Source organism: Oncorhynchus mykiss, chromosome 23, assembly GCF_013265735.2.
Source record: "Oncorhynchus mykiss isolate Arlee chromosome 23, USDA_OmykA_1.1, whole genome shotgun sequence".
Classification (NCBI taxonomy): domain Eukaryota; kingdom Metazoa; phylum Chordata; class Actinopteri; order Salmoniformes; family Salmonidae; genus Oncorhynchus; species Oncorhynchus mykiss.
The window spans coordinates 46,910,513-46,936,438 of record NC_048587.1 but is presented as its reverse complement, the minus strand read 5'-3'; the positions used below and the strand labels follow the sequence as shown (position 1 = coordinate 46,936,438).

The 25,926-nt window shown below is 47.2% G+C and overlaps 1 protein-coding gene across 2 annotated transcripts; it reads left to right on the top strand.

Moving 5' to 3' along the window:
• Positions 1–1,535: 1,535 nt before the first annotated feature.
• On the top strand, positions 1,536–24,929 carry LOC110502858 (histone acetyltransferase p300). 2 transcript variants are annotated; one of them, XM_036960585.1, is made up of 29 exons: positions 1,536–2,069; positions 4,185–4,774; positions 5,841–6,014; positions 6,177–6,483; positions 6,657–6,770; positions 7,188–7,421; positions 7,785–7,890; positions 8,056–8,190; positions 9,100–9,217; positions 9,496–9,583; positions 9,900–9,977; positions 10,226–10,308; positions 10,547–10,750; positions 11,057–11,533; positions 11,816–12,239; positions 12,425–12,543; positions 12,671–12,910; positions 13,664–13,752; positions 14,309–14,389; positions 16,055–16,111; positions 16,230–16,307; positions 16,398–16,465; positions 16,596–16,746; positions 17,409–17,555; positions 17,677–17,956; positions 18,175–18,342; positions 18,530–18,691; positions 18,901–19,182; positions 19,699–24,929. In XM_036960585.1, the coding sequence occupies exons 1-29, from the start codon at positions 1,976–1,978 to the stop codon at positions 22,804–22,806; spliced, it is 8,256 nt and encodes a 2,751-aa protein (XP_036816480.1). In that variant the 5' UTR covers positions 1,536–1,975; the 3' UTR covers positions 22,807–24,929. The 2 variants fall into 2 exon arrangements, with proteins under 2 accessions (XP_036816480.1, XP_036816479.1); XM_036960584.1 differs by having other exon boundaries at positions 14,279–14,389.
• Positions 24,930–25,926: the final 997 nt, after the last annotated feature.

Below are 25,926 nucleotides of genomic sequence, written 5' to 3'. Positions count from 1 at the left end.
CAAGCAATGGAACCCAGCCTCCAGAATCAGCTGATGGACCAACAAATCTCATTCAAATTTAACCCTCCAGGAGCTCCTCATTTTGGAGGAACATGGGAGCGAGAGATCAAATCTGTAAAGACGGCCTTACGAGTCGTACTAGGGGACCAAACTGTCACTGAAACTGTCTTGAGGACCTTCCTGATAGAGGTGGAAGGGATTCTGAACTCCAAACCCTTGGGATATCTCTCTGTAGACATCGCTGACTCCGATCCGGTTACACCGAATATGCTCTTGATGGGACACCGAGATGCGTCACTTCCTCAAGCCATGTATGCTGATACCAACCTCGTAGGCAGACGCCGGTGACGACACAGCCAAATTTTAGCTGACCATTTTTGGGCCCGATTCATTCGGGATTACCTACCAAGTAGGTAGGTACCTAATATTTCAACTATCCTTACCACCTTGGGGCGGCCTGTCAGGAAATCCAGGATCCAGTTGCAGAGGGAGGTGTTTAGGTCCCAGGGTCTTTAGCTCAGTGATGAGCTTTGAGGGCACTATGGTGTTGAACGCTGAGCTGTAGTCAATGAATAACATTCTCACGTAGGAGTTCCTTTTGTCCAGGTGGGAAAGGGCAGTGTGGAGTGCAATAGATATCACATCATCTGTGTATCTGTTGGAGCGGTATGCAAATTTGTAGGTCTAGGATTTCTGGGAAAATTGTGTTGATGTGAGCCATGACCAGCCTTTCAAAGCACTTCATGGCTAAAGACGTGAGTGCTACGGGTCGGTAGTCATTTAGGCAGGTTACCTTTGTGTTCTTGGGCACAGTTGGTCAAATTCAGCTTTTGAGTGCCAGTGAGAGATGATGTGTCACAATCTAACCATTATCATCATGAAGTCCACATGGGCCTGTTACAGAGGCTACAACCTTACAGAACATTCAGAAAGAAATGTATTGTGTAGCGAGAGATATGACTCGCTGTCATGTTGAATAGGGATATGATAGTGTACATAGCAAAGCACTACAGAACGTTCAGAAAATGTATATAATAAAACAGAAATGATAAGGTGCCATGTAGAATAGGCCTATTGGGAATCATGCCAGTCCTATATGCATTTATCCAGTATGTATAGGCCTGTATGGCTCTGCATTTACTTACATTCTGAACGTTTCAGTAGGCTGCTGAACGTGGCCTGGTAGGAGCCAGGGGCCCTAAGGAAGGAAAGAAGAGAGGTGACTGAAAAACCTCCGCATTATAAAGAAGTATTCAAGAGTGTAGTTCTACTAGGTTATATGAAATAAATTGTTGCATGGTGCAACCATTGACATCCCATTAATGTATTCAAATTCCCATGTCCATAATTTACCACCATGCATGCAGTTGCAATTCTGATTTAACCAGATACATTGTATCATATGTGTACTACATTGCAACATATAGGATACATGCATTGAAATACACACTTTTCAACCATTGCATTTTCCAGACCCTGGAGATAACAAGCTATTTATTCTATCCCCAATAAATTGCAGCTGCGCTGGATTTTTTCGCATCACCTCTTCGCCACAGCCGACAAGGGTTTGCTGCCGGACGTTTATGTTCATCTTATGCTAAGGGTGGCATAAATGACGGGTGTAATCATGGAAGATATATATTGGGACAATTTTCTCGCATCAGATGAAGCTATACGAGTTTAGAGGAGAGCCACTACGTGTGTCTCCCTCTCTCTCACACCGAGCCCCCTCCTCCTCCGCTGGCAATTTATAAAGAACAAAAAATTCGACTAGGGAGGGGGTTGATACGCCGAAGCTGAAATCGAGAGGCGAACCCAGGAAAGGAGTATATTGTACACGCGACTTTCCCCCCCTTCGTCCCCCAAAAGGAGGGGGAAAAGTCAGAATTGTGGAATCGAAAAGGAAAATAAGGTTCAAAAGACGTGAAAACGTCTTCCGTTGTGGATACCGTATATATTTTTAATTCGAAAAAATATGGCCGAGAACGTTCTGGACTCTGGCCCGCCTTCAGCCAAGAGGCCTAAACTATCCTCTCCGGCACTGTCTGTCTCCGCAAGCGATGGAAACGGTAAATGTTGTTTTTATTTGGTTTGTTAGGGTATTATGTGTTTTTATTTGGTATTTTAAAATTGAAATGTGATTTTTATTTGAAATAGGAAGGGACCGTAAGATTGCCCCACTGTTTTTGTCGTACTAGCTCTAGCTAGCGAGTGTATGTCGGACTTGACTAGCGATAGGCTAGTAATTTCAGCACTACGATGAACGCTGGCTACTACTGTAGCTAGTTACGAATGCGGTGCTTAGATTGATAGCTACTTCGCTGCATGGGTAGTTGGCTACAGCGTATATTTGTCGTTGGTATTTAGGTAATAAATACCGGGAAATATAAATGGTATGTCAGGAACACAGTTAACATTTTAAATGATCCCCGATGTTGACAAGTACTTCTTCCTTTTAGGCGACACAGCTAACGTTAGCTTGCTAACTATTTTTAAGTAGCCAACGCGCTAGCTAGTGCTGAAGCTTACCGCTTGATCGGTGTGGCAAATGATGGTTGGAAAAACTTATAATAAATTAGCAAACTAGCTAAGTGGCAATCCATGAAACACAAATGGTCCAACTCGCTCACCAGTAAATGGACTTGTCTAGCCAAGTAGCTAGCTACTTTGCTAACTAGTGAGCTATTTGTAGGTTGCTAACGAGCTATTTAGTCAGCTCGCTAGCTAACTTTCAAAGCGAGTTATGACAAAGCTCATCGCCATACAATGCTAACGTGTTAACTCAAACGCACCAACGAACAGTAAAATTCAACACTGTCTGATGTGTATATACTTTTTCCAACAGAGTATTTCATAGTTATCATTAACTATATATATATATATATATCTATATCTGTGTATGTGTATATATATATATATATATATATATATATATATATGTGTGTATGTGTATATATATATATATCTATATATGTGTGTATCTATCTATCTATATCTCGTTAGCTAGTAAACTAGTTGTTGAAGTTTCCTTCACCTGGTTACCTGGAAAAGTTACATGTTTCCAATTTTAGTACGCTAGCTTAGTTTGATTGCTGGCTAACGTTAATTTCATAGTTAGATAACGTTAGCTACTGCAGCAGGCCCATCCATGTAGCTACCTAGCTAACCGAGTGATTGTTATGCTCAAATTGCCATTGTCAGTTTTTCTGAAGATGTGTGGGAGAGACTGGAGGATCCAGGCCAGAAACCTTACACAAAAAGGTGAACAATTACACGGTTAAGACAAAAAGCCATAGAACGTGGCCACATTATTTACCACTCTGATGTGTTAAAATGGCCTGCAGATGCTCGCTAGTCGTTATGTGAGAAGGCATGTTTGAAATGGGACTTGAAACTGTTCGTACATTTTGTCATTGCAGAGCTACGGCCTCCCATTGTCCATCTGATACGTGCTCAAGTCAGCCACTTGACACAAAATACTTTAAGGGTCCAAGTTACCCTAATAACCGAAAATAATCCAGTGCATGTACTGCACTTTTGAAACCCCCCCCCCCATACAGTTCAGAGAATGCTGTGGCTGTCCAACATACCCAGAATTTGTTTTATGTAGGCCTATATGTAATTTGTAAATTCTCTAGTTGTCATTTTGTGATGAGCAGACTCATCCCTGGGTTGTGTTCAATACTCTGGCACAGCTTTGCATAACGTTGCCCACTTTTCTCTCATTTGTTGCCTACTGTTCAGTGACCCTGGTGATGGTCCAGAGGGTCTCTATTAACCTGGCTCACTGTGTGGTGTTAATGCAATGTTGTGCCCCGTGTGTGTAAACTTGTCTCTGCCGAGCTAAATCACGCTCGAGATCCGGCACAGACAATCTGGTCGGCCACTGTGTGTGGGGGTGGGGTTGTGTGTCTGCTTGGGCATCTGCCTTCATTTCAAAGCTTTATTTTCCTCATTATACAAATGTAGGTATCTGGCTATGCCAATTAGCCACATCATTTGATGCAACCATGTCTGAATGCAGTACAGTGGATTTGGTTTTGTTAATTTGTTATGCTAGCAATGTACCCTAGCACACCTCTCCTTCTCTTATCTTCCAATCCCCTCTTCTCTCACTCACAATCCCGTCTTGCTCGTTCTCCCTCATCTCTCCATATGCTCTCTTTCTCTCCCTCTCTGCACAGATTTCGGCTCGTTGTTTGACCTGGAGCATGACCTCCCGGACGAGCTTATCAACTCCTCAGAGTTGGGCCTGGTCAACGGCGGGGACCTCAGCCAACTGCACACCAGCCTGGGAGGTGGGTTGGGCCCAGGGGGAGGGGGTGGCCAGGACGCGGTGGCCAAGCACAAGCAGCTCTCCGAGCTCCTTCGATCAGGCGCTCCACACGCCTCCACCCAGCAGGGCGCAGTGGGCAGCACAGGCGGGGCCAGCATGGGCCACCTGGGAAACATGAAGATGTCCCCTGGGCCCCAGGGCATGGGCCAGCAGCAACACCTCTCACCTCAGCAGCAGGCCAGCATGATGCAGCAGCAGGTGGGGATGGTGGGCAGCATGAATCGGGGAATGATGGGGGCCCAGAAGGGCAACGGACAGCAGCAGCAATCCATGATGGGTGGGCAGGTGATGAACGGATCCCCCAGGATGGGCTTCTTGAACCAGGGGATTGGGGGGAACAGTAACGTGCTGGCTGAGACTCTGCAGCAGCAACAACAGCAGCAGGGGGCTGGTGGACAGGCTGGACTCAGAGTACAGCAACCTGGAGCAATGAACAAGGTATGTATGGACCCTTCAGACCACAGGAGAGAGATGCTTTTTTTAATTGACCTGTTCTTTATTTTACCAAGGAGGGGAGATTGGTGTCTTTTTTCCCCCCACATAAGCCCCCCTGACCAAGAAAGCTACAAGCAGTTATTTTTGCCCACACAACATTACTATCCAACAGTTTATTCACACGAAAAGAGAGCAGGCTGAAAGAGCACATTTCAGTACTCCTATTAAGGATGTATTAATCATGGTTTAAAAACGTACAAATTGGAGTTGTAGCGATCAAAAGCTTGGGATGGTTAAAGGCTCTGTCGGGGAGCTGGAAAGACCACAGGAAAGAGCATGGCTGGGATATGGAGGGAGAAAGCCGGGGAGGAGGGAATTTATGCAAATTGATGAAAACGTTCACTTAACCTCAAGTACTTGGAGAGGTGGAGATGCATGAGCACACACACCAGCGCTGCTTCTTCTGCTTGCTCTTTGGGGTTTTAGGCTCTGTGTCTGTATAAGCACTTTGTGGTAACTGCTGGTGTGATATTTTACTACAAATTGGGAGCCACGTGGAAGCCCTTGATTAATATTTCACATCAGTGGTGGTCTTATTCCAACGTGTCAACATGAAATGTGGGGCAACTGGCATGGCGGAGTAGTAATTGGCCTGTCTGTTCTGAGCCATCATTAATGAGTTAATTGAACCCACCAGCGCTACCTGCCGCTAATTGATTAGAAATGAAGTACATTGTCTCTCTTTAGAAGTGGTTGATTTAATTGGTGTGTAAATGGAAGGGAAGTTGATTAGTGGTAAAAAAGCAGCATGATTTAATAATCTCTCTCTGAAAGGCGATGGTGGTTCTTTTAGCGTAGATGCTCTTCACTGTAAAGTGGGTAATATCCCTGGGGTTGTGTTAATTTAACAGGGCTACTGTCTGAAACAACACAAATGACTTGAACACTTACATTTTCATACACATTGTTTGGAGCAGCATATAAAAGCTGTAGAAATAATGTCAATTTATTAAACTGTTTTTCTTCTCTCTCTCTCCCCCCCCCCCCCCCTCCCCCCAAATCTCCTCAGATGGGTATGATGGGTAACCCGGGCTCCTATGGAGGCCCCTATGGAGGGCAGCAGGCAGGCCTGGGGGGAGCAGGGCTGGGCCCTCCGCTCCAGAACAAAGGCTCCATGCCCAACAGCCTGGCCCAGTTCAGCATGGACAAGAAGAGCCAGCCCATGCAGGGCATGTCTGCCATGGTTAGGAAGTTGGCTAGCTAGTCTGTTATGTATTTCTTCTCACTTACCTGTCACAAAGCTTTCTTATGCAGGTGGTGCTACCGTTTGGGTACCAGTCAACTGCACTGACCAGCCCTTAACTGACACAGTTCTCTTTTCTCTTCCTCCCCTCTCTATTCCCAGGCCTCCCAGCAGTCCGCTGCAGGTGTGGGCGGTGGAGCCGGAGGCACTGCAGGGATGGTCCCCAACGCCCAGGGAGGCCTAGGGCCCGCCGTGTCTGTAGCCGCAGCAGCCGGGGTGCCCCCTACGGCCGACCCTGAGAAGCGCAAGCTTATCCAGCAGCAACTAGTGCTCCTGCTACACGCACACAAGTGCCAGCGGCGGGAGCAAGCCAACGGGGAGGTGCGCCAGTGCAACCTGCCACACTGCCGCACCATGAAGAACGTCCTCAACCACATGACCCACTGCCAGGCCGGAAAGTCTTGCCAAGGTGAGCTGATGAAACACAGAAGAGAAAGACCTGCAAGATAGTTCCCTGTCACACCTTTACCTGAGATGTGTATGATATTCACCATTGTCTTGACGTACTCATCACATTAGCCTTTTCTCCCTCCCTCCCTTTTTATTTTCTTCTTTCTGCCCCACCCCCTCTCTCTTCCCCAGTGGCTCACTGTGCTTCATCCAGACAGATCATCTCTCACTGGAAGAACTGTACACGGCACGACTGTCCGGTCTGCCTGCCACTCAAGAACGCTGGGGACAAGAGGAACCAGCAGTGTGAGTGTCTCTGCCCATCAAACGCTACCCCCCCCCAGCTGGCTCCTGTAATAGTAGTATGCGCTTGTAGTATTCCTTTTTTTTTTTTTTGTGAATTTTACCCCTTTTTCTCCCCAATTTCGTGGTATCCAATTGTTGTAGTAGCTACTATCTTGTCTCATTGCTACAACTCCCGTACTGGCTCGGAATAGTGTGTATGTTTGTATACAAGTGGTCTAGATGCTATGAGATATTGTCTTATGATTGAACTCTGCCGTGGACTTCTGGATCTGTTGCCGTATAAATATGTTGTAAGTGACTACATTTGAAACTTCGACAGACCAGTTCCTTGTGTTCCTGACCTCGGTGTTCATAGCATGCGTCCTAGAGGACAGAAGTGTTAACACCAATGGATTTGCCCCTCTACTGTCTCTACAGCTCTGCTAGGGGGTGCTGGTGTAGGTCTGGGTAGTTCCCTGGGCTCAGTGCCCGGAGGCCAGCCCAGCACCCCAAACCTCAACCCCCCCAGCCAGATCGACCCCAGCTCCATCGAGAGGGCCTACGCCGCCTTGGGCCTCACTTACCAGGGCCTGCAGAGCCAGCCCAACCAGGCTTCTCTGCCCTCACAGGGCTTGCAGAGCCAGCCGGGCATGAGGCCGCTCAATCCCATGGGTAAGCTGTTTAGTTAGTCCAGTCTAATGTATGTATTCTTTTTTTACTGGTTTAAATAATTGATGTACTACAGCAACAGTGTGCATGTCCCTCTTGGGGATTGAAGAATGTAACCAGTCAATATCCACAGTAGTAAGGTTACTACCCCCCCCCCCCCCAACACACTTTAATGGGAATTACTCCAGCACGCATACGTTTATCTCTGCACGTTTTGTTTGTCAAAAAGTCATTTGCAAATAAAACACGCAGGGAAAGTTATTTCTATCATTGACTTGTAAGTAGTGTTTGTTGGTGGCTCTGAGAATAAAAATTTAAAAGTAATGTTGAATATTGACTGTGTTAATGTTTCTTACACTCTGTCAGGGGGTAACCCGATGGGAGTGAATGGAGGTGTGGGTGTTTCACCCCAGAACCAGCAGGCCAGCCTGCTACAGGACACCATGCTACACCTCAATATGAACTCCCAGGGGTGAGTAGCAGACCTGCTTTCAAATATACTTTATAGAATAGTCCCTGAAGTGCAAACCCCACTGACCATATCTGACACTCCAGGCAGGTGCTATCAAACGCTCCATGTTGTGCTTTTTTGATAAAATACAGTGATGAATTTAACTTTGTTCTTTCTCTGTTCTAGTCTGATGAGTGATGCGGGCGGGGCGGGTAACATGGGATGCATGCCCACAGCGACCCCACCCTCTGCAGCAGGCATGAGGAAGAGCTGGCACGAGGACATCACCCAGGACCTGAGGAACCACTTGGTGCACAAACTGTAAGTGACTGAGCTGGAATGGAGGGACAATAGCCTCTGGATGAGGGCTTAACACTCTTATACGGCTAAAGAGTTACAGCCTGTAGTGGGGCGTGTGAGCCTATACCAGAACACACTACTCTTCTACATTTGCACACACTGTACATAGATCTTTCTTTTGTGTTATTGACTGTACGTTTGTTTGTAACTCTGGTTTTTGTCACACTGCTTTGCTTTATCTTGGCCAGGTCACAGTTGTAAATGAAAACTTGTCCTCGCGTGAGCCTATAGTGGGGCGTGTGAGCCTATAGTGGGGCGTGTGAGCCTATAGTGGGGCGTGTGAGCCTATAGTGGGGCGTGTGAGCCTAAAGGATCTCTAATTTGTGGATAATGAAGACATCCTGCTAAATTTGGTTTAGCAGTGTCTTTCATTTGAATTTGGTTCAATTAGTTGTATACAAGCCAAAAACTAGCCCTCGTTTCAATGCAGCTAATGCGATCTCATGTCATAGATGGGTATTCTGTAAGAACACGGAACATTGAATTCCTAGACAAATAGGAAATATGAAGAGAACTCTTTGTGGTAAATGTACCAGCCCAGACACTGCAGAACAGGCCGCAGACAGTTTCACAGTAAACTCACATCCTCTGGGTTTTCATACAGCGCAGAACGACTATGACAGAACACACTGACCACATTCACCACATCTAAGCACCTCTCCACTGTCTCCCAGCTCAGACACAGCTAGCTAGGTGTGATTGTCTGTTTTCAACACTTCCCTGCTGCATCTCCCCTAGCGTTCCTCTTAAATCATTCTCTATTCTTTCTCTTTGCACTGAAATGTGATTTGCGTCCTGCTCTCGTTCATATCCCCCCCCCACCCCAGTTTCCTTAGTCTCTTGTCTCTCTTTCTCTCTCTGTGTGTGTAGGGTACAAGCCATCTTCCCGACCCCAGACCCTGCTGCTCTGAAGGACAGGCGGATGGAGAACCTAGTGGCGTATGCTAGGAAGGTGGAGGGGGACATGTACGAGTCTGCCAACAGCAGGGTAAGCTGTTACACTGACTGAGTGAAGACTTTAACTGAGTTCCTGTTGAGAGGGGGGCAACCCTTAGACAATACAAATGTCTGTGGAATACAAATACACTTCAGAATTTCTCTAATTTTGTGTATTTTTCTGTTCCTAGTGTGTTAACTAATTTCCCCCTCTTTCCCTTACGCTGTTCCCCTTTCTCATCATTACCCCTCTTCTATCATCCTAACCTTCATTCATCTCGCTGTCTCCTTCACTCTATCATTTCTCCTTGTATGTCTCTCTCCTCCCAGGCGGAGTACTACCACCTGTTGGCTGAGAAGATCTATAAGATCCAGAAGGAGTTGGAGGAGAAGAGGCGGACGCGGCTCCAGAAGCAGGGTATGTTGGTGGCCACCCCTACAGGGTTTAGGGCCCTGGGCCAGCTGGCATGGCCCCCTACAGGGTTTAGGGCCCTGGGCCAGCTGGCATGGCCCCCTACAGGGTTTAGGGCCCTGGGCCAGCTGGCATGGCCCCCTACAGGGTTTAGGGCCCTGGGCCAGCTGGCATGCCCTCACTGCCTCTCACTGAGTGGACAGGATACACATGTAATATCACAAATGGATGTGCATACTGCATTCAGATTCTCAGACAGGACACACATACTTTTTAGAGTGCAACAGTGGCAATACATCTTTTCACCTCTTCACCCCTACAGATGGTCCCCTCCCTGACCACTCTCTGGTGCGGCCCGGTGGACCCAACCAGATGGTTAATAGGATGCAGAACCCTGCAGGTGAGTCCATGGGGACAGGAGGGGTTGCCAAACAGACATTATTGGACTGTTTTTAGTGGTGTTATACCTTATCGTTTCACTTGAGAGGTTACTACATTTGGCTCATGTTGACAATATTTTATTCTGTAACTTTGTTAGTGTGCCTTGAGCTATCCTGGTTACTATGTCCAACGTTATGCAGCACGTTTAGATGCATAAGCACCTAAATATGTTTTCTTTGTGTTCATCCTCATGCTTGTTTTCTTCAGGTATGAACCAGTTCAACCAGATGGGGATGCAGTCTATGGGTCAGAGGTTGACCCCTCCTCTACCCCTCACACCCATCAACCAGGTCAGTACTCTGTAAAAAAAAAAATATATATGCACTTAATGGTCGTTGTTTTGAGAAGGGCGAATTATACCCAAATACAAAAGTTTGTGTTCAATTGATCTTATTTTGACGCAAGAGGAACGGTATCATGTCATAGCACTTACGTATACATTGATTAAACACAAGGAGTAGTCCCTAGTATCAGTGTCTGAATGGACTGAGCTCTGTTCTAAACCAATGTCTGTGTCCCCTTTTTTAGATGGGCATGGGGAACCCCAGGATGAACCAGCCCAACGTGGGCCAGAACCAGTACCTGCCCCAGGGACAGTTCCCAGGCTCCGGTCCAGGCCTCGGCACTGGTCAGCCTGGCATGGCACAGCCTGGCATGAACCAGCAAGGCAACCAGGGAGGCATGGCACAGCCTAGTATGAACCAGCAAGGCAACCAGGGAGGCATTGTACAGGTGAGAGGGTGGGCAAAAGTGGAACTATATGGTCTGTCGCTGCCCTCAATTATGTAGATGCAGGAAACGGAAGGGCAGATTGGGTTCTGCTGTTGGTTTTAATTGTGAACCATAGTACCAAACTAACTAAACACAATCGCTAAGACATTCCCACACATCTGTACATGCACAAGTGAAACCCTCCTTCCTACACTAGCGTTTCCTCATGTAGGTTCACTGGAGGGATGCCCCCGTCATACATTATGTATGTTAATGTCTGAATAATGTATGAACTGTTCATGCTAAATACCTCATCTCTCCTTACAGACTCAGATACCCATTCCTTCCCCTCTCCCCGTCAACAGCCCTCTAGCTGGGCCCGGCTCGGTCGGTGGGGGTAGTGGCGTCCCCTCGGTGGGGCCCATGGGTCCCCAGAGTGTGGGTGGAGGCCCCTTGTCCAACCTGCCCCTGTCCAACAACCCCCAGCAGCCCAACTCCATCCCCCACCTCGCGGCCATGCGCCAGAGCTCGCCCTCCCCCGCCCGCAGTCTTACCCCCACACCCCACCAAACGCCACCCAGGCTAGCGGGCTCACAGACCCCCCAGCCCCACACCCCCAACCCGTCTCAGCTGGCCCCCCCAGGCCCTCAGCAGCAGCTAGGGCCCGGCAGCCAGGGGCCAGGCTCCAACAAGCCCATGCAGCAGGGGATGGGGGCGGGGTCTACCACCCCATCGCACCCTGGTCACCCCTCCACAACCCCCAACCCACATGGAGGCCAGCTCCCTCGCACGCCTCGCACTCCGGTGAGATTGACTTAATAGATCATGTAGAAAAGTACAGCCACATCTCCAACATGTGGTATGAATAGTACATTGATTCAGTACCAGTTTTACAAAAGTAATCTCAACATTGACATACAGCTGCAAAATGGAACAGTTAACAGCCAATGTACTAATGATTTGTTTTGGAACTTCCTCTCACCCACCTTACTGCACTCAGTTGCCTGTCAATTTCCTCACCTTCACTAACTCCCATGGGGGTTGTTGCATTCTCTTGTGATATCAATTATTTTCTAACCCCCCCAGATGTCCCAGAAGGGGGGCTTCCAGCCCCAGGACGGTCAGGCTCTGACCCCAGCGTCGGTCAGCAGTGTGGACACAGCCTCCCAGCAGGCCTCCCATTCGGATGCCTCGGCCTCCGTGGACCCCAAGACGGAGGTCAAGCAGCAGCAGCAGGATGAGGAGGATGACGGGGAGGAAGGCTGCTCCAAGGGGGGGAAGTTATCCAACGTCAAGATGGAGAACAAACCCATCAAAATGGAGGGGGTGAAGAAAGAGGAGTGTGGGGGCAAAGGTGTTCCCATGGAAACGTCATCATTGGTGGGGGTAAAGAGTGAAGACAGGGTGAAGACTGAAGACCGGAAGCCGGAGGTGAAGAAGGAGCCAAAAGAGGAAGAGAAGGGATCCGAGTCCCCTGGTACACCGTCTGGTGCCCAGAACAAGAGGAAGAGTAAGGACTGTGTTTTGTGATGGCATATGTACTGAGTTGTTTCTATAACCACACAGAGTATGTTCCTGCTTCTAAAAATGTATGCCGTTATCTGTTTCTGAATCCGTCTTGAACCTTAACCTGTCTCTCTACCCCTCTCCTTCCCCCTCTACTCTTTTCACCTCTTCTCCTTCTACCTCTCTCAGTCTTTAAGCCAGAGGAGCTGCGCCAGGCCCTCATACCCACCCTGGAATCTCTATACAGACAGGACCCAGAGTCTCTGCCCTTCAGACAGCCTGTCGACCCTCACCTACTGGGCATACCTGTATGTACTGCATATTCGCACGGTTTCAGTTAATGCTCCACCAAAAATGTGCTTTTTACATGTGAAGCTAGCCAAACCAATTTCCCATCTGTGGAATAATAAAGGAACCTAAACTCTCCCTCCCCAGGACTACTTTGACATAGTGAAGACCCCCATGGACCTGTCCACTATAAAGCGGAAGCTTGACACGGGTCAGTACCAGGAACCCTGGCAGTATGTGGACGACATCTGGGTCATGTTAAACAATGCCTGGCTATACAACCGCAAGACGTCCCGCGTCTACAAGTACTGCTCCAAGCTGGCTGAGGTGTTCGAGGCCGAGATAGACCCCGTCATGGTCAACCTGGGCTACTGCTGTGGCCGGAAGGTGAAATGGGAGTGTGATGCGGGGGGGTTGTGTTTGTGGTTGGTTACTAGGGTGTGTGACGTACAGTGTCATGCTAGATGTGGCTATTACGTCGTTAGTTTCGCATGGAGACGAGGCTTGGCTAATTTCAGCGTTGGCATAACACACCGCCATATTAACTTTCAACACTTTTTCAAATTGAGCATAACCTTGCAGCTATTTCTGACTTTGCTCTTGAATGGGCTAAGCAAAGTGGTCAACAGGGATGACTTGAGCGTCTCCGTTCTTGAAAACAAGGCTCAGCCCCATACAGCTGTTGTCTTGTTCTGTGACAGTGAGCCTGAAGGTCCTTGTGAGCCAGGACTGACCCATTCCTCTGGCCTAACCAAGTGACCCATGATGACGCCAAAACATTGTTCTATTGCTTTGGGCAGAGGCTGTATATAGTCTGTCCTCTTGGGTCTAATGGTGCTCATGATCATGTTTCCCTGGTCGCATGGTCTGGTAAAACTCCTGGCAATGTGTAACAAAAAGCAGATTTGTAATTCTCTTTTCATTCTCCTTGCTCCAGTATTTTTGTTACTACTTACATTTGTAAAATGGGTAGCTCTTTTTTAATTTTTTTTTTTACCTGTACTGAAAAGCTCTGTACAAATATTATATTCCTCCTGGTATTGAAGGGCCAAACTATTTTGAAAATGTAGTTTGGGTTTAAGTAAGTGTTAATTTATCGTCTCTTTCTCTTTCCTGTCTTCCTTTCTTCTCCTCCCTCAGTTGGAGTTTTCTCCCCAGACGTTGTGCTGCTATGGGAAGCAGCTGTGCACTATACCCCGGGACGCTGCCTACTTCAGCTACCAGAACAGGTATGGAGAGGGGGGGAGGAATCTGAGTGACACACACTTATTCTATGTTGAATTGTGTTTCTATGGAAATAAATGGTTTGCCACTTCATTTTCATATCTGTTCAGTGTCTGCATTGTCCCATGTTTCCCCTCCTTCCCCCTCCAGTTGATTCTGTCGCTGCTGTGGTGGTTTTGCTCATCTTCTCATGTCCAAATGCTAATCTGTGCTTTGCCTCGGCCTTCTGCTCTGTTGTCTTGTCCTCCCTCTCCTCACCATCCAACCCTTTCGGTCCTCTCCCCCTGTCGTCAATGCCTGTGACATCTGCATTGGCTTGCTTTTGTCTGATCCAATCATGCGCCTCCAAACCCCTCCCTCCCCTTCAATCCTGAATCATGATTGGCTGTTCTGACGACGACCCCTGCCCCGCCCACTCTGCGCTCCTCCTGCGTGCTTGCTCCCGCCATGTCCTGCCATGCCTTGCCCTGATTGGTGGCTGCCTCCCCGTGCCTTCTCTGTGATTGGCTGTGCTGTTGGGGAACGGTGTAGTTCACCAAAATTTGGGCTTCTTGCTGACAGGTACCACTTCTGTGAGAAGTGCTTCAACGAAATCCAGGGGGACAACGTGTCCCTAGGAGACGACCCCTCCCAGCCTCCGACGTGAGTAGAACGTTACCCTCTAGCCTTCCCTCAACTTGTCTTTTAGTTTTAACGTAAATTTGATTTTATATTTAGGCTTTTATTATTTGACTCCTCATATGCCAAGCTTCTCCCTCATATCTGCTTAAAGTACCTCCATTTGCTGTTATTGGTAATATTTTGTGAATGTCTCCCTTCCATTTCTGTGTTTTCTGTGGTATTCTGTCTTCTGCAGTAGGTGATTCGTTTTATTGCACATCTGTACTGCTGCTGTTAGTGTTTGTCTCACCTCAGACGGGTCTTCCTCTATAGCTCTACATCTGTTTTGCAGCATCTCTTTTGCAGCATCTCTTTTTAGTAAATCACGATTGGGATGAAAACATGGCGTATTATATCTGGATATCTGGCAGGTTTCATGAGTCTTATACTTTCTATATGAAATGTTTGACGAGGGCACAGCCAGAGAATCAAATGCTCCCACCTTGTGGTGATTTTTAGAATTTTATGTATTTATTTAACGGTTGGGGGAGGGGGGCCGAGGGAGAGTGTTGGGAAATCCTGTAAAGGTTAGACCAGTGGTTTTCATCCGGTGTGCTTTGGCACAGTGGTGTTCCTTGAGGAGTGCTCATTTGTGCCGTGAACCCTTTCTTAATTAATAAAAATAATAATAATTGCACTCATTTGTAAACGTGACCTGTTGAATTCACATGGAATTTAGACTTGGGAGCACCAGTCTATCTCAGATAAATACATTGAATAGCACTTTGTTACATCTGTATTGTCGTTTCAAGTCTGGTGTGCAGCGAAGTTACACATGCACACAAGCATGGCTTTGTGTTCGTGGTTTACCTTTACAATGCAGAAAAACACTTGCCTCTAGCTCAAACGTTCAAAACTAAATACCTTATTTTTATATATATTTTCTTTTATCATGAGCTGTGGCAATAGTTAAACAATAAATAGAAATGCAACGTATAAAGTGTTGGTTTCATGAGCTGAAATAAAAGCTCCCCAGAAATGTTCCATACACACAATGTTCTCTCATTGTGCACAAATGTGTTTACATCCCTGTTAATGAGCGTTTCTCCTTTGCCATGATAATCCATCCGCCTGACAGGTGTGGCATATCAAGAAGCTGATTAAACAGCATAATTATTACACAGGTGCACTTTGTGCTGGAGACAAGAAGGCCACTCTAAAATGTGCCAGATAATTGAATGTTAATATCTGTACTATAAGCTGCCTCCAACATCGTTTCAGAGAGTTTGCTGATGGTGGGGTTATGGTATGGGCAGGCGTAATCTATGGATAACGAACACAATTGCATTTTATCGATTGGGAATTTGAATGCGCAAAAATACCATGATGAGATTCTGAGGCCCTTTTTTTAAAAATGTGATTTTAAATATTTAAAAAATAATGAAGGTGTCTTTCACCAACAGATGCATATCTGTATTCCCAGTCATGTGAAATCAATAGATTAGGACCTAATGAATTTCAATTGACTGATTTCCTCATGAACTGTTACTCAGTAAAATCTTTCAAAGAAGGTTGGGAACCACCTAGGCTGTGGTTCAGCCATCTTACCTTTTTCCATTTTCATAAAAAAAAACTTGAGGCTTTTGACTGGGTGTGGCCTGGTTGCGGACGTTGACTGGGGATGGCATTTCTTTTTTCTCACTTCAGTTCCATCGGTAAAGATCAGTTTGAGAAGAAGAAGAATGACACATTGGACCCTGAATTGTAAGTCCACCATTAGAAGTAAATATCTTGTTGAGTAATTGCATTCATGTTGTGATTGCATTGTGAGCGCAATGTAGTTGTAAGTAGTAGCAGTGATTGATTTGGTTCCTCTCTGCAGGCTTGTGGAATGTATGGACTGTGGACGTAAGATGCACCAGATCTGTGTGCTGCACAATGACACGATCTGGCCGTTAGGGTAAGTCTGTGTGTGCCCTGTAACCTAGGAAAGATGAGTCAGTTTGCGTTTAAGAGTCTGGTTTCTCTAATGAACTCTTTCTCCTACCAGTTTTAATTGTGATGGCTGCTTAAAGAAGTTGAATAAGACACGTAGAGAGAACAAGTATGCCGCCAAAAGTAAGTACCAATGTCTTTATCAAAAAAATAATCTAAATATCACTTACCCGTGTCCATTTTGATGTAGTTCATCCCTCTTTACCTAGCTTACTTGTAACTAAACTAAGCTCATCTCCCTCCCTCTCTCCAGGGTTGCCCCACACTAAGCTGGGCTGTTATTTGGAGACGAGGGTGAATGACTTCCTGAAACGTCAGAGCCACCCTGAGTCGGGTGACGTCACCATCCGAGTCGTCCACGTCTCCGACAAGGTGGTGGAGGTCAAACCAGGCATGAAGTCCAGGTAATGGACAGGCACCATGGGGGGGGGGGGGGGTTACCTTGAAGAAATGGGACAGGAGAAAGGGATAATGGTAGTGGTGGAACAAGTGAGGTTAATGTAGTAATTTGCTGAAGCCAAAATCAACCCATAGCCACCACCCTCTAGGCACTTTTGTACATCTGAGAGGATTGGATAACTCAAATTCTGAGAAGTGTTTCCCCCCCCAGAATTGTTAGATGGAGAAACAGTAACTCTCTGAATGGTGAAGTTCTGAAGATATTGGTATGCAGGGTTGGGGAGTAACTGATTTACATGTCATCTGATTACAAAAAAGTGAACTAATCAGTTAAAAGCAACAATATTGCAGTTATATTAGACACTTTTGAATTCAGAAAGGATGTTTGAGAACACATGCATTGACATCTTCCTGTTTTCTCAATGATATTGAATTCAACATTGAAGGTGTACATTAAGTTTGTTCCACCTGAGAGTCTGATCACAAGTCGGCGATCCTTTTTCCCTTCTAATGCATCTTAAGGGGACAGTAATCTAAAAGTAACAAAGTAATCAGGTTATGTTACTGATGACCGTAACTAGTTACTAACGGATTACATTTAGAAAGTAACCTACCTAACCCTGTTGGGAAGCATGCATCAGTTGTCTCACTCTTGTCGTGTCTCCAGGTTTGTGGACACTGGGGAGATGTGTGAGTCGTTCCCATATAGAACAAAAGCCCTGTTTGCCTTTGAGGACATCGATGGCGCTGACGTCTGCTTCTTCGGCATGCATGTACAGGAGTATGGCTCGGACTGCCCTCCTCCCAATCAGAGGTAATGGTTCTGTTAAGGGTCCATTTTATCTTAACTCAGTTGGGAGCAGTTATATGTACATGCATCAAAGGACTTGACCTCATCTTTAATCTTTCTCTCTCTGCCTACTTGTCTACCCCAGACGAGTGTACATCTCGTACCTGGACAGTGTTCACTTCTTCCAGCCTCGTTCTCTGAGGACGGGTGTCTACCATGAGATTCTCATTGGCTACCTGGAGTATGTCAAGAAGCTGGGGTACACAACTGGTCACATCTGGGCGTGCCCACCTAGTGAAGGGGACGACTACATTTTCCACTGTCACCCTATGGACCAGAAGATCCCCAAGCCCAAGAGGCTACAGGAGTGGTATAGGAAGATGCTGGACAAGGCTGTGGCGGAGCGCATAGTGCACGACTTCAAGGTAAGAGTCTTGAGGAAGGCTTGAGGGTTCCATGCAGGGACAGAGTTCGAATTTTAAATGGCTCCATTCACAAGTGGAGGGGTTGAGCGCACAAGAACAGAGTCATTGGATTGGCTTCTGAGAAGGAGCACAATTTTTATCACTGCTCATGTTTTGGTGTTATGCATTTGTTACATAAAGCAGGACGAGTGGAGGTTGAATCTCTCTCCCTCTCTCAGGACATCTTCAAGCAGGCCACGGAGGACCGTCTGACCAGTGCCAAGGAGCTGCCGTACTTTGAGGGGGACTTCTGGCCCAACGTGCTAGAGGAGAGCATCAAGGAGCTGGAGCAGGAGGAGGAGGAGAGGAAGAGGGAGGAAAACAGTACTTCCAACGAGAGCGTAGATGTAAGTGGGATAAGTATTTACTACAAGGTACATTGCTGTGTGTTCTTATGGGTCTTTTGATCTCTTTCAATGTGATTCAATTTGAACTTTTAAATACAAAATGTTAAATTGATGCTTGTATGAACTGCATTTCTACATTTGATCTAAATCAAAAAGGGTTACTACTGTGTGTGTAATTCACCTCCAGGCCACGAAGGGCGACAGCAAGAACGCCAAGAAAAAGAACAGCAAGAAGACTTCTAAGAATAAGAGCAGTATGAGCCGAGCCAATAAGAAGAAGCCAGGCTTGCCCAACGTGTCCAATGACCTCTCTCAGAAACTCTACGCCAGCATGGAGAAGCACAAAGAGGTAGGAGGAAGAGACCATTGAATGTGTTTAATATATTTCTGAACATAAGTTACAAACATTAGGTAGTAAATCAGGCTCCGTTGGAGTAAATTGGTGAGAATCAGATTTTAGGACCGGCTGAACGAGTCACTTTCGCAAACCCAAAACTACTTTCCACTAAGACCGTATCTTCTCACTCTTCTCTGTGTTAACCCTTCTCTCCTTGCCAGGTATTCTTTGTGATCCGTCTGATAGCAGCACCCATGTCCAACACGCTGGGCCCCATTACGGACCCCGACGGCCTGATGGCCTGCGACCTGATGGATGGGCGCGACGCCTTCCTCACCCTGGCCCGGGACAAACACTTGGAGTTCAGCTCGCTGCGCAGGTCCAAGTGGAGCTCCATGTGCATGCTGGTGGAGCTCCACAACCAGAGCCAGGACCGCTTCGTCTACACCTGCAATGAGTGCAAGGGCCATGTGGAGACACGCTACCACTGCACCGTCTGCGAGGTGAGGGGCTGGTGGAGGGTTAGAAGGGGAGGAGGAAAGAAGAGGGGATGGGTAAAGCTGGGACGATGCCTTCCTCTTTTTTTTTAAATGTTTTATTTCCTAATACAAATTCGATGCCATGTCCCTGTTTCACTGCCTCTCCCATGTGCACACTAATTAGCTGGAGAGATAAGCGCAAGCATTTACACATTGCAATTGTGGAAAAACGCACTGTTTTTAAAGCAACTGCCATTATCAAAGAGAGGAGAGTAAGTTTTCGGGGTATAACATTTTATTTCAACTCCAATATTGAGATATGGCACCAGCACTTTACATATGATTGTGAAGCCTAATGTGGTTGAGATGATGCACCTGCGGAGAGTTGCACGCCATTCATATAGAATACATCAACTAGTCTAGTGCTACAGGACATTAAAACTAGAATCCTTAGTTGCTACATACATTTTTGAACTTATAAATTGATGAATAATGTGTGGAGTAGTAACCAACACATGCTTTCTCCCCTCTCTGTCCCAGGACTATGACCTGTGCATCACCTGCTACAATACTAAGGGCCACATCCACAAGATGGAGAAGCTGGGTCTGGGCCTGGACGACGAGAGCAACAACGCAGCCTCCTCGTCCATTGCCAACCCCGGGGACTCGCGGCGCCTCAGCATCCAGCGCTGCATCCAGTCTCTGGTCCACGCCTGCCAGTGTCGCAATGCCAACTGCAGCCTGCCGTCCTGCCAGAAGATGAAGCGCGTGGTGCAGCACACCAAAGGTTGCAAGCGTAAGACCAACGGCGGCTGCCCCATCTGCAAGCAGCTCATCGCTCTCTGCTGCTACCATGCCAAGCACTGCCAGGAGAACAAGTGTCCTGTACCGTTCTGTCTGAACATCAAGCACAAGCTGAGGCAGCAGCAGCTCCAGCATCGGCTACAGCAGGCCCAGATGCTGCGGAGGAGGATGGCCAGCATGCAGAGGGTGGGTCAGCCACCTCCGGGACCGGGGGGAAACGGTGGACTACCATCTCCGGGAAACAACGGCACCACAGGGCCCAGCACCCCCATGTCTGTGGGCACGCAGCCCCCCACGCCTCAGACCCCCACCCAGGGGAACATGCCCCAGCAGGGGATGGGCCAGGGCCCCCCAGGGCAGCAGCAGGGCAGCATGCCCCAGCAGCACCACATGCAGCACCAGTTCCAGCAGCAGATGCAGCTGCAGCAGCAGGGGGGAGGGGGAATGATTAACTCTCCTCAGCAGCAACAGATGGTCCAACAACAGCTCCAACAGCAGCAACAGGGCCAGTCTCCAAATGTCCAGCAGATGCAGCACCCAGGAGGTCTGCCCCCCTACATCCCCAGACCTCCAGGAGCCTCACCCCTCCACCAGTCCCTGGGTAAACCTGGTCTGGGCCCAGCCACCCCTCCACAGCAGCAGACGAACCCTAGTCAGGGTTCCATGCCCCAGGGGCAGCAGCAGGGGCCTCCTCCGGCAGCGGTGGAGATAGCGTTGAAGATCCAGCGTGTGGCAGAGACCCAGCGTCAGATGGCCCAGGCCCAGATCCTCCAGAGGCAGCAGGCGGCCCAGGGTGGAGGCATGATCCCCCCTCACCACCAGAACCCCCAGGCCCAGATGCAGAGCATGGCCCACCCAGGAGCAGGCATGGTAGGGCCCCAGGGCCAGGGTCTGGCAGGCAGGACCCTGATGGAGCAGCAGGGGATGGTGGTGGGGCCAGGAGGCATGCAGCAGCAGTCCCAGATCCCCCCTCAGGTTCAGCTCCAGCAGCAGGCCCGACTTCAGAACCCCAACCAACAGCAGTGGGGAGGCCCTGGTGGGATGACTCCCCAGCAGAGGCAAGGCATGATGGGACAGATGGGTCACCTGACACTGCAGCAACAGCAGCAGCTTGCCCAGCAACAGCAGCAGCGGCAGCTTGCCCAGCAACAACAACAACAACAGCAGCAGCAACAACAACAACAGCAGCAGCAGCAGCAGCAGCAGCAGCAACAACAACAACAGCAGCAAGGTCAACCCCAGCAGCAGCAGCAACAACAGCAGGCAGGGCAAGGGGGGTTAATGGGGTTGATGGGAGTTCAAGGTGGCGTGGCTGGGGCGGCGGCAGCAATGGTGGGGACAGGGAACCTCCCCCAGGCAGCTCTACAGGACCTCCTGCGTACCCTCCGCTCTCCCAGCTCCCCCGGCCAGCAGCAACAGGTCCTCAACATCCTCCGCTCCAACCCCCTCCTTATGGCTGCCTTCATCAAGCAGCGAGCCGCCCGATACCAGGGAGGTCCAGGGGTGCCTGGGGCACCGGGAGGAGGCCCAGGAGGGGGGCCTGGAGGTGTGCGGTTCCAGGGGGCCCCTGGTGGGGTAGGAGTTGGGCCTGGTGGTAACCAGGTTGTTATGGATGGTCAGCAGGTCAACGTAAATCCTGGAGCGGCCCAGGCAGGTATGAACATGGGCCAGGGAGGAGGAAATATACCCACTATGGCTCAGCTACAGCAGTTGCAGCAGCAGCAACTGCAGCAGCAACTGCAACAGCAACAACAACAGCAGCAGCAACAACAACAGCAGCAACAGCAGCAGCAGCAACAACAGCTGCAGCGCCCCCTCTTGCCTGGGAGTTTGCAGCAACAGCAGCAAATGGCAGCGCAACAACCGCAGCAACAACAAGGCGGTATGCCGGGCCAAGGCACCCCAATGTCCAACATGACTCCCCAGTTCAGAGAGATTCTGATGCGAAGGCACCTGCAGCAGCAACAGCAGCAGCAGCAGCAACAACAGATGAGTAACAATGGTCAGTTCCAGCAGCCCCCCCAACAGCAGGGTCAGGGCCAGCAGGGCTTCATGCAGCAGGGCCAGCCTGGTCAACCTGGCCAGACCCAGTCTGGGGGAGGAGGGCTGCAGCAGGGGGGGGGGCAGGGGCCCCACCCGGGTCCCGGGCAGGGCCAGGGCTACCCTGGAACCATGTCCCAGCAGGTGGCCACAGCCCTGCAACAGAGGCTGCAGCACCAGATGCAGATGCAGCAACAGGATGGTGCGGGGCCTGGGCAACTCCAACAGGGGCAGCAGGGTCCCCCCCAGCCCCAGTCCTCCCATGCCATTCTCCAGCAGGCCCTCCACCAGAGACTCCTCCAGCAGCAGCACCTAGGAGGGGGCTCGCCTGCCCAGCACGGCAGTCCTATGAGCCCCCAGCAGCAGATGGCCCAGTCCCCACACCCCCACCTCCAGGGCCAGGCTCTGGGCGGTCAATCTCTCAGTAACCAGGTGCGTTCTCCTCAGCCTTCCCCTCGGCCACAGTCCCAGCCACCCCACTCCAGCCCCTCGCCACGCATGCAGCCCCAGCCCTCCCCTCACCGCATCTCCCCCCAGACCCAGACAGGCTCCCCACACCCAGGTCACGTCTCCCAGCACCACCCTGGCATGGTGGCCTCCCAAAACCCACAACAACAATTGTCACAGCAACAACAACAGACTAACTCTGGGGACCCGGGTACATTTGGTTCGGACCCAAGTGCTATGATGTCCCAGATAAGTGGGATGGGGGGTTTGCATGGCCCAGGGCAATCGGACATGTTGGGTAATAACAACCAGGACCTGGGGACGAACATTAACCACAACAGTTCAGACATTATGTAACCTACTACTACGTCTGTCTCAGTGGTCTGAAGAACTGCCTTCATGGGTCTTGCTGGGATTGAATGGAAGGGGGATGGCAGTTTTAAAAGGTATTTTTATTTAATATTTTTCTGATGTATAAATGAAAAGAACTTAACTTCCTATGGGAGATGCAACATTTTAAATCTACAAGTCAATAAATGAATAAATTAAACGAATGGTAAGTTATTGCTGTTTATGTTTTTATATATATATATAACATTTTTGCCAATTGTGTGTATGGAGTTTCTGGATGTGCGAGTTCTTCCTTAGTATATGACACAAGTAATATTTTTGGGGACTGAATTTTTTTGCTTATTTTTTTTTTTACACGTATTTTTAAGATTTTAAATGTGGTGGAAAATTGCAGTGAGCTAATTACAATGGACCTTTTTATCGTTCTGTTTTCCTTCATAAAACCAGTCATGATTGTATCTGTTTTGCAGAAGTATTTTTTTTTAATATATAAATATATTATAATGATCAATATTTTTGCTGTATCTACAAACAAACATCACAACATATCTTCCTGCCTTTTTTTTGGGGGGGGGGGGGGGGATACTTTTTTTCCCGGTAAATGTACCTTGCGACTGCTACATTTCACAGAATATATTTTTGAAAATGACTGTCCAAAAACCGAGAGGATTCAGAAAGGTGAGTTTTTTTATTTTTAATTAAAAAAAAAAAAAAACATTTTATTTCTTGACTTTTTTTCTGGTTTTGTAATCCAAGTTAAACTTAAGTGTTGTGGGGAGGGTGTTGAACACTGGCTGATCTCCCTCTTGGACTGACTGTCTCAGGTCAGAAGCTTCCAGTTTTGACGCCCAGATCTTCTACGTGTCTCCCAATTTTTTTTTTTTTTTTTTTTTTTTTTTTTCTCTCCCATGAATGTGCACTCCCCTTTTACCCCCACACTTACTACAGAATGTTGGATGGACTTACTGAGGATGTTGCCTGTTGCCAGCTGATTCGGATAGATTGGCTGTGTGCGTGTGTACATGCATACCCTCATGAAATGAAACGCAGAGGAACGGGGATATGGGGAATGTGTAGCGGGGTTTTCTAGCTACAAACTCGCCTCTTTAAAAAAAATAATAATTATTATTGTCAACAATGCTGCCCTTTCCCACCTCTCCTAGTCACATCCCCCTTGTTGTCTTTTGCCCTGCACCATTGGGTGTAATCTAATATTACTGTACAAAGAACTGGACTTTAATGAAATGCTGTTTTTGTAATAAAATGAACAGCATAAAGTTGGTGTACAGACTTTAACCTAGGATGAGCAGAGAGACTCAATTATAGATATTCTCCTTTTGATTTCCTAGCAACTCGGACTCCTCCCAAATTGAAAGTATTGAGGTTTCTGTAAGGTACAGTAGGTCATATGAGCACCAATGCGCCTTTGTATTTTTGACAAACTGGGGTTATTCTAACAAATCACATCTTGTTTGCTGTGATCACCAACACATTCACATGCGCAACACAATACCGGGGAGAAGGCTTATTAGTGTGGTCAGACAATGTCATTAAAGATTTCACAAGTTCACTAATTTTTCTCTATAGGTTGGGATTTGGGGGGAGGGGAAAAAAGTGGCAATATCTTGAGACTTATTTTATATAAAAAGACAGTCTTTTATATATAGATATATTATTTAATTTCTTTTATATATATATATATATATATAAACTTGAAGCTACAGGAATTAGATTAAACTTTTTTTGTATTAAAGATGTGATGCAAAATGACACTGCGGTCATTGATACTGCGGGTTTGAGTATATCATGCCATTTTGAAGAGATGTACATGCATATAAATGTATACATACTGAATCACTGTAGAAACCATGGCAACTGAACTTTTGTTTAGTTTGTTTCTTCCTAAAGAGACTGGAAATAAGACTATTTAATATTTGTTTAGTGTTCAAATGGAATCTTTGACCACTTTTCTCTACATATTTTGGTGCTTGTGCTAAAAGGAAGCAGAAAAGAACTGTTGCTCCATTTTTCTTTAGTTTCAAATTTAAGTTATTTTGGTGGTCTGATTTGTATTTTTTTTTGCAAATAATTTAATTGTACAATAAAGTATGTTTGTACCATTGGAAAAATACCTGTAATGTCTATTTACACAAGCTACAGTAACATGATTAAGCCAATCGTACATTGGTTACACGGACAACACATTTACTTCATTATCTCGCCCACATGACCGCCGACAAATTAAGAAATCTGTCACAAACGAACAATTAAAGCTCAACATCCATTTATTTTTAGTACAATATAAATAATCTCAGACATTGACAAGTTATAGACAATGGTTTTTGATTAGACAAGCCATAAAGTGCAAAATTCTTTGCTCAGCAGTGAATATTTAAGCAACTAACCGCATTTGGCAATATCAAACGAGTCTTGTCATGGCTACCGCATTAGCGCATAGTTTAATCCGAAGAAAAATAGGTAACACTTGACACCCAGTGTCATAACCATGTAACACTAATGACCCATATTTACACCTGTGACATATTGTGTTATTTTATGGCTGGTTATGAGACCCACATAAGTCAACCAACATTTTATTGTAATCATTTTTTCCCCTGCCAACAAGTTTCCTTTCTCTTGAAAGAGAATAATACATTTTGTCATATTTTAAATAACTTGTAGAAAATACTCTGACAATGTCATGAAGCATTATGACCATCCTGTGTCATTTTACTTGGTGTTGAAGTGTAGTTTCTTAGTCCTTCAAGAAGCATTTTGACAATCCTAATTATATAAGCCCATCGCGTACATGCCGTTATGTCAGTCATCAGTCAAAAAGGTGTCTTGTCCTGTTCCTGCATTTATCCTAGTCATCAGCAACAGCACATTGGGGTAGGTGCATGTCTGACAATGTGTGCGCAATTACAATGAGCATTGAATATGGTAAATGTAAAAAAATATATACACTGTTGACAGGCAGGCCATGGTGTAATGGAATGTTTTGCCTTGTGTGGTAGGTTTTGTGGGTTTTGACACTTATGTACACTACCGGTCAAAGGTTTTAGAACACCTAACTCAAGGGTTTTTCTTCATTTTTACTATTTTCTACATTGTAAAATAGTAGTG

What these genes read in the sequence shown, in the direction of transcription:
- LOC110502858 (XM_036960584.1), top strand. Translation starts at nt 1,976, where the DNA reads ATGGCCGAGAACGTTCTGGACTCTGGCCCGCCTTCAGCCAAGAGGCCT. An exon ending in AACCTGGAGCAATGAACAAG is followed by an intron (nt 4,775 to 5,840) that starts GTATGTATGGAC and finishes AAATCTCCTCAG; the next exon opens with ATGGGTATGATGGGTAACCC. An exon ending in CTCAATATGAACTCCCAGGG is followed by an intron (nt 7,891 to 8,055) that starts GTGAGTAGCAGA and finishes TCTCTGTTCTAG; the next exon opens with TCTGATGAGTGATGCGGGCG.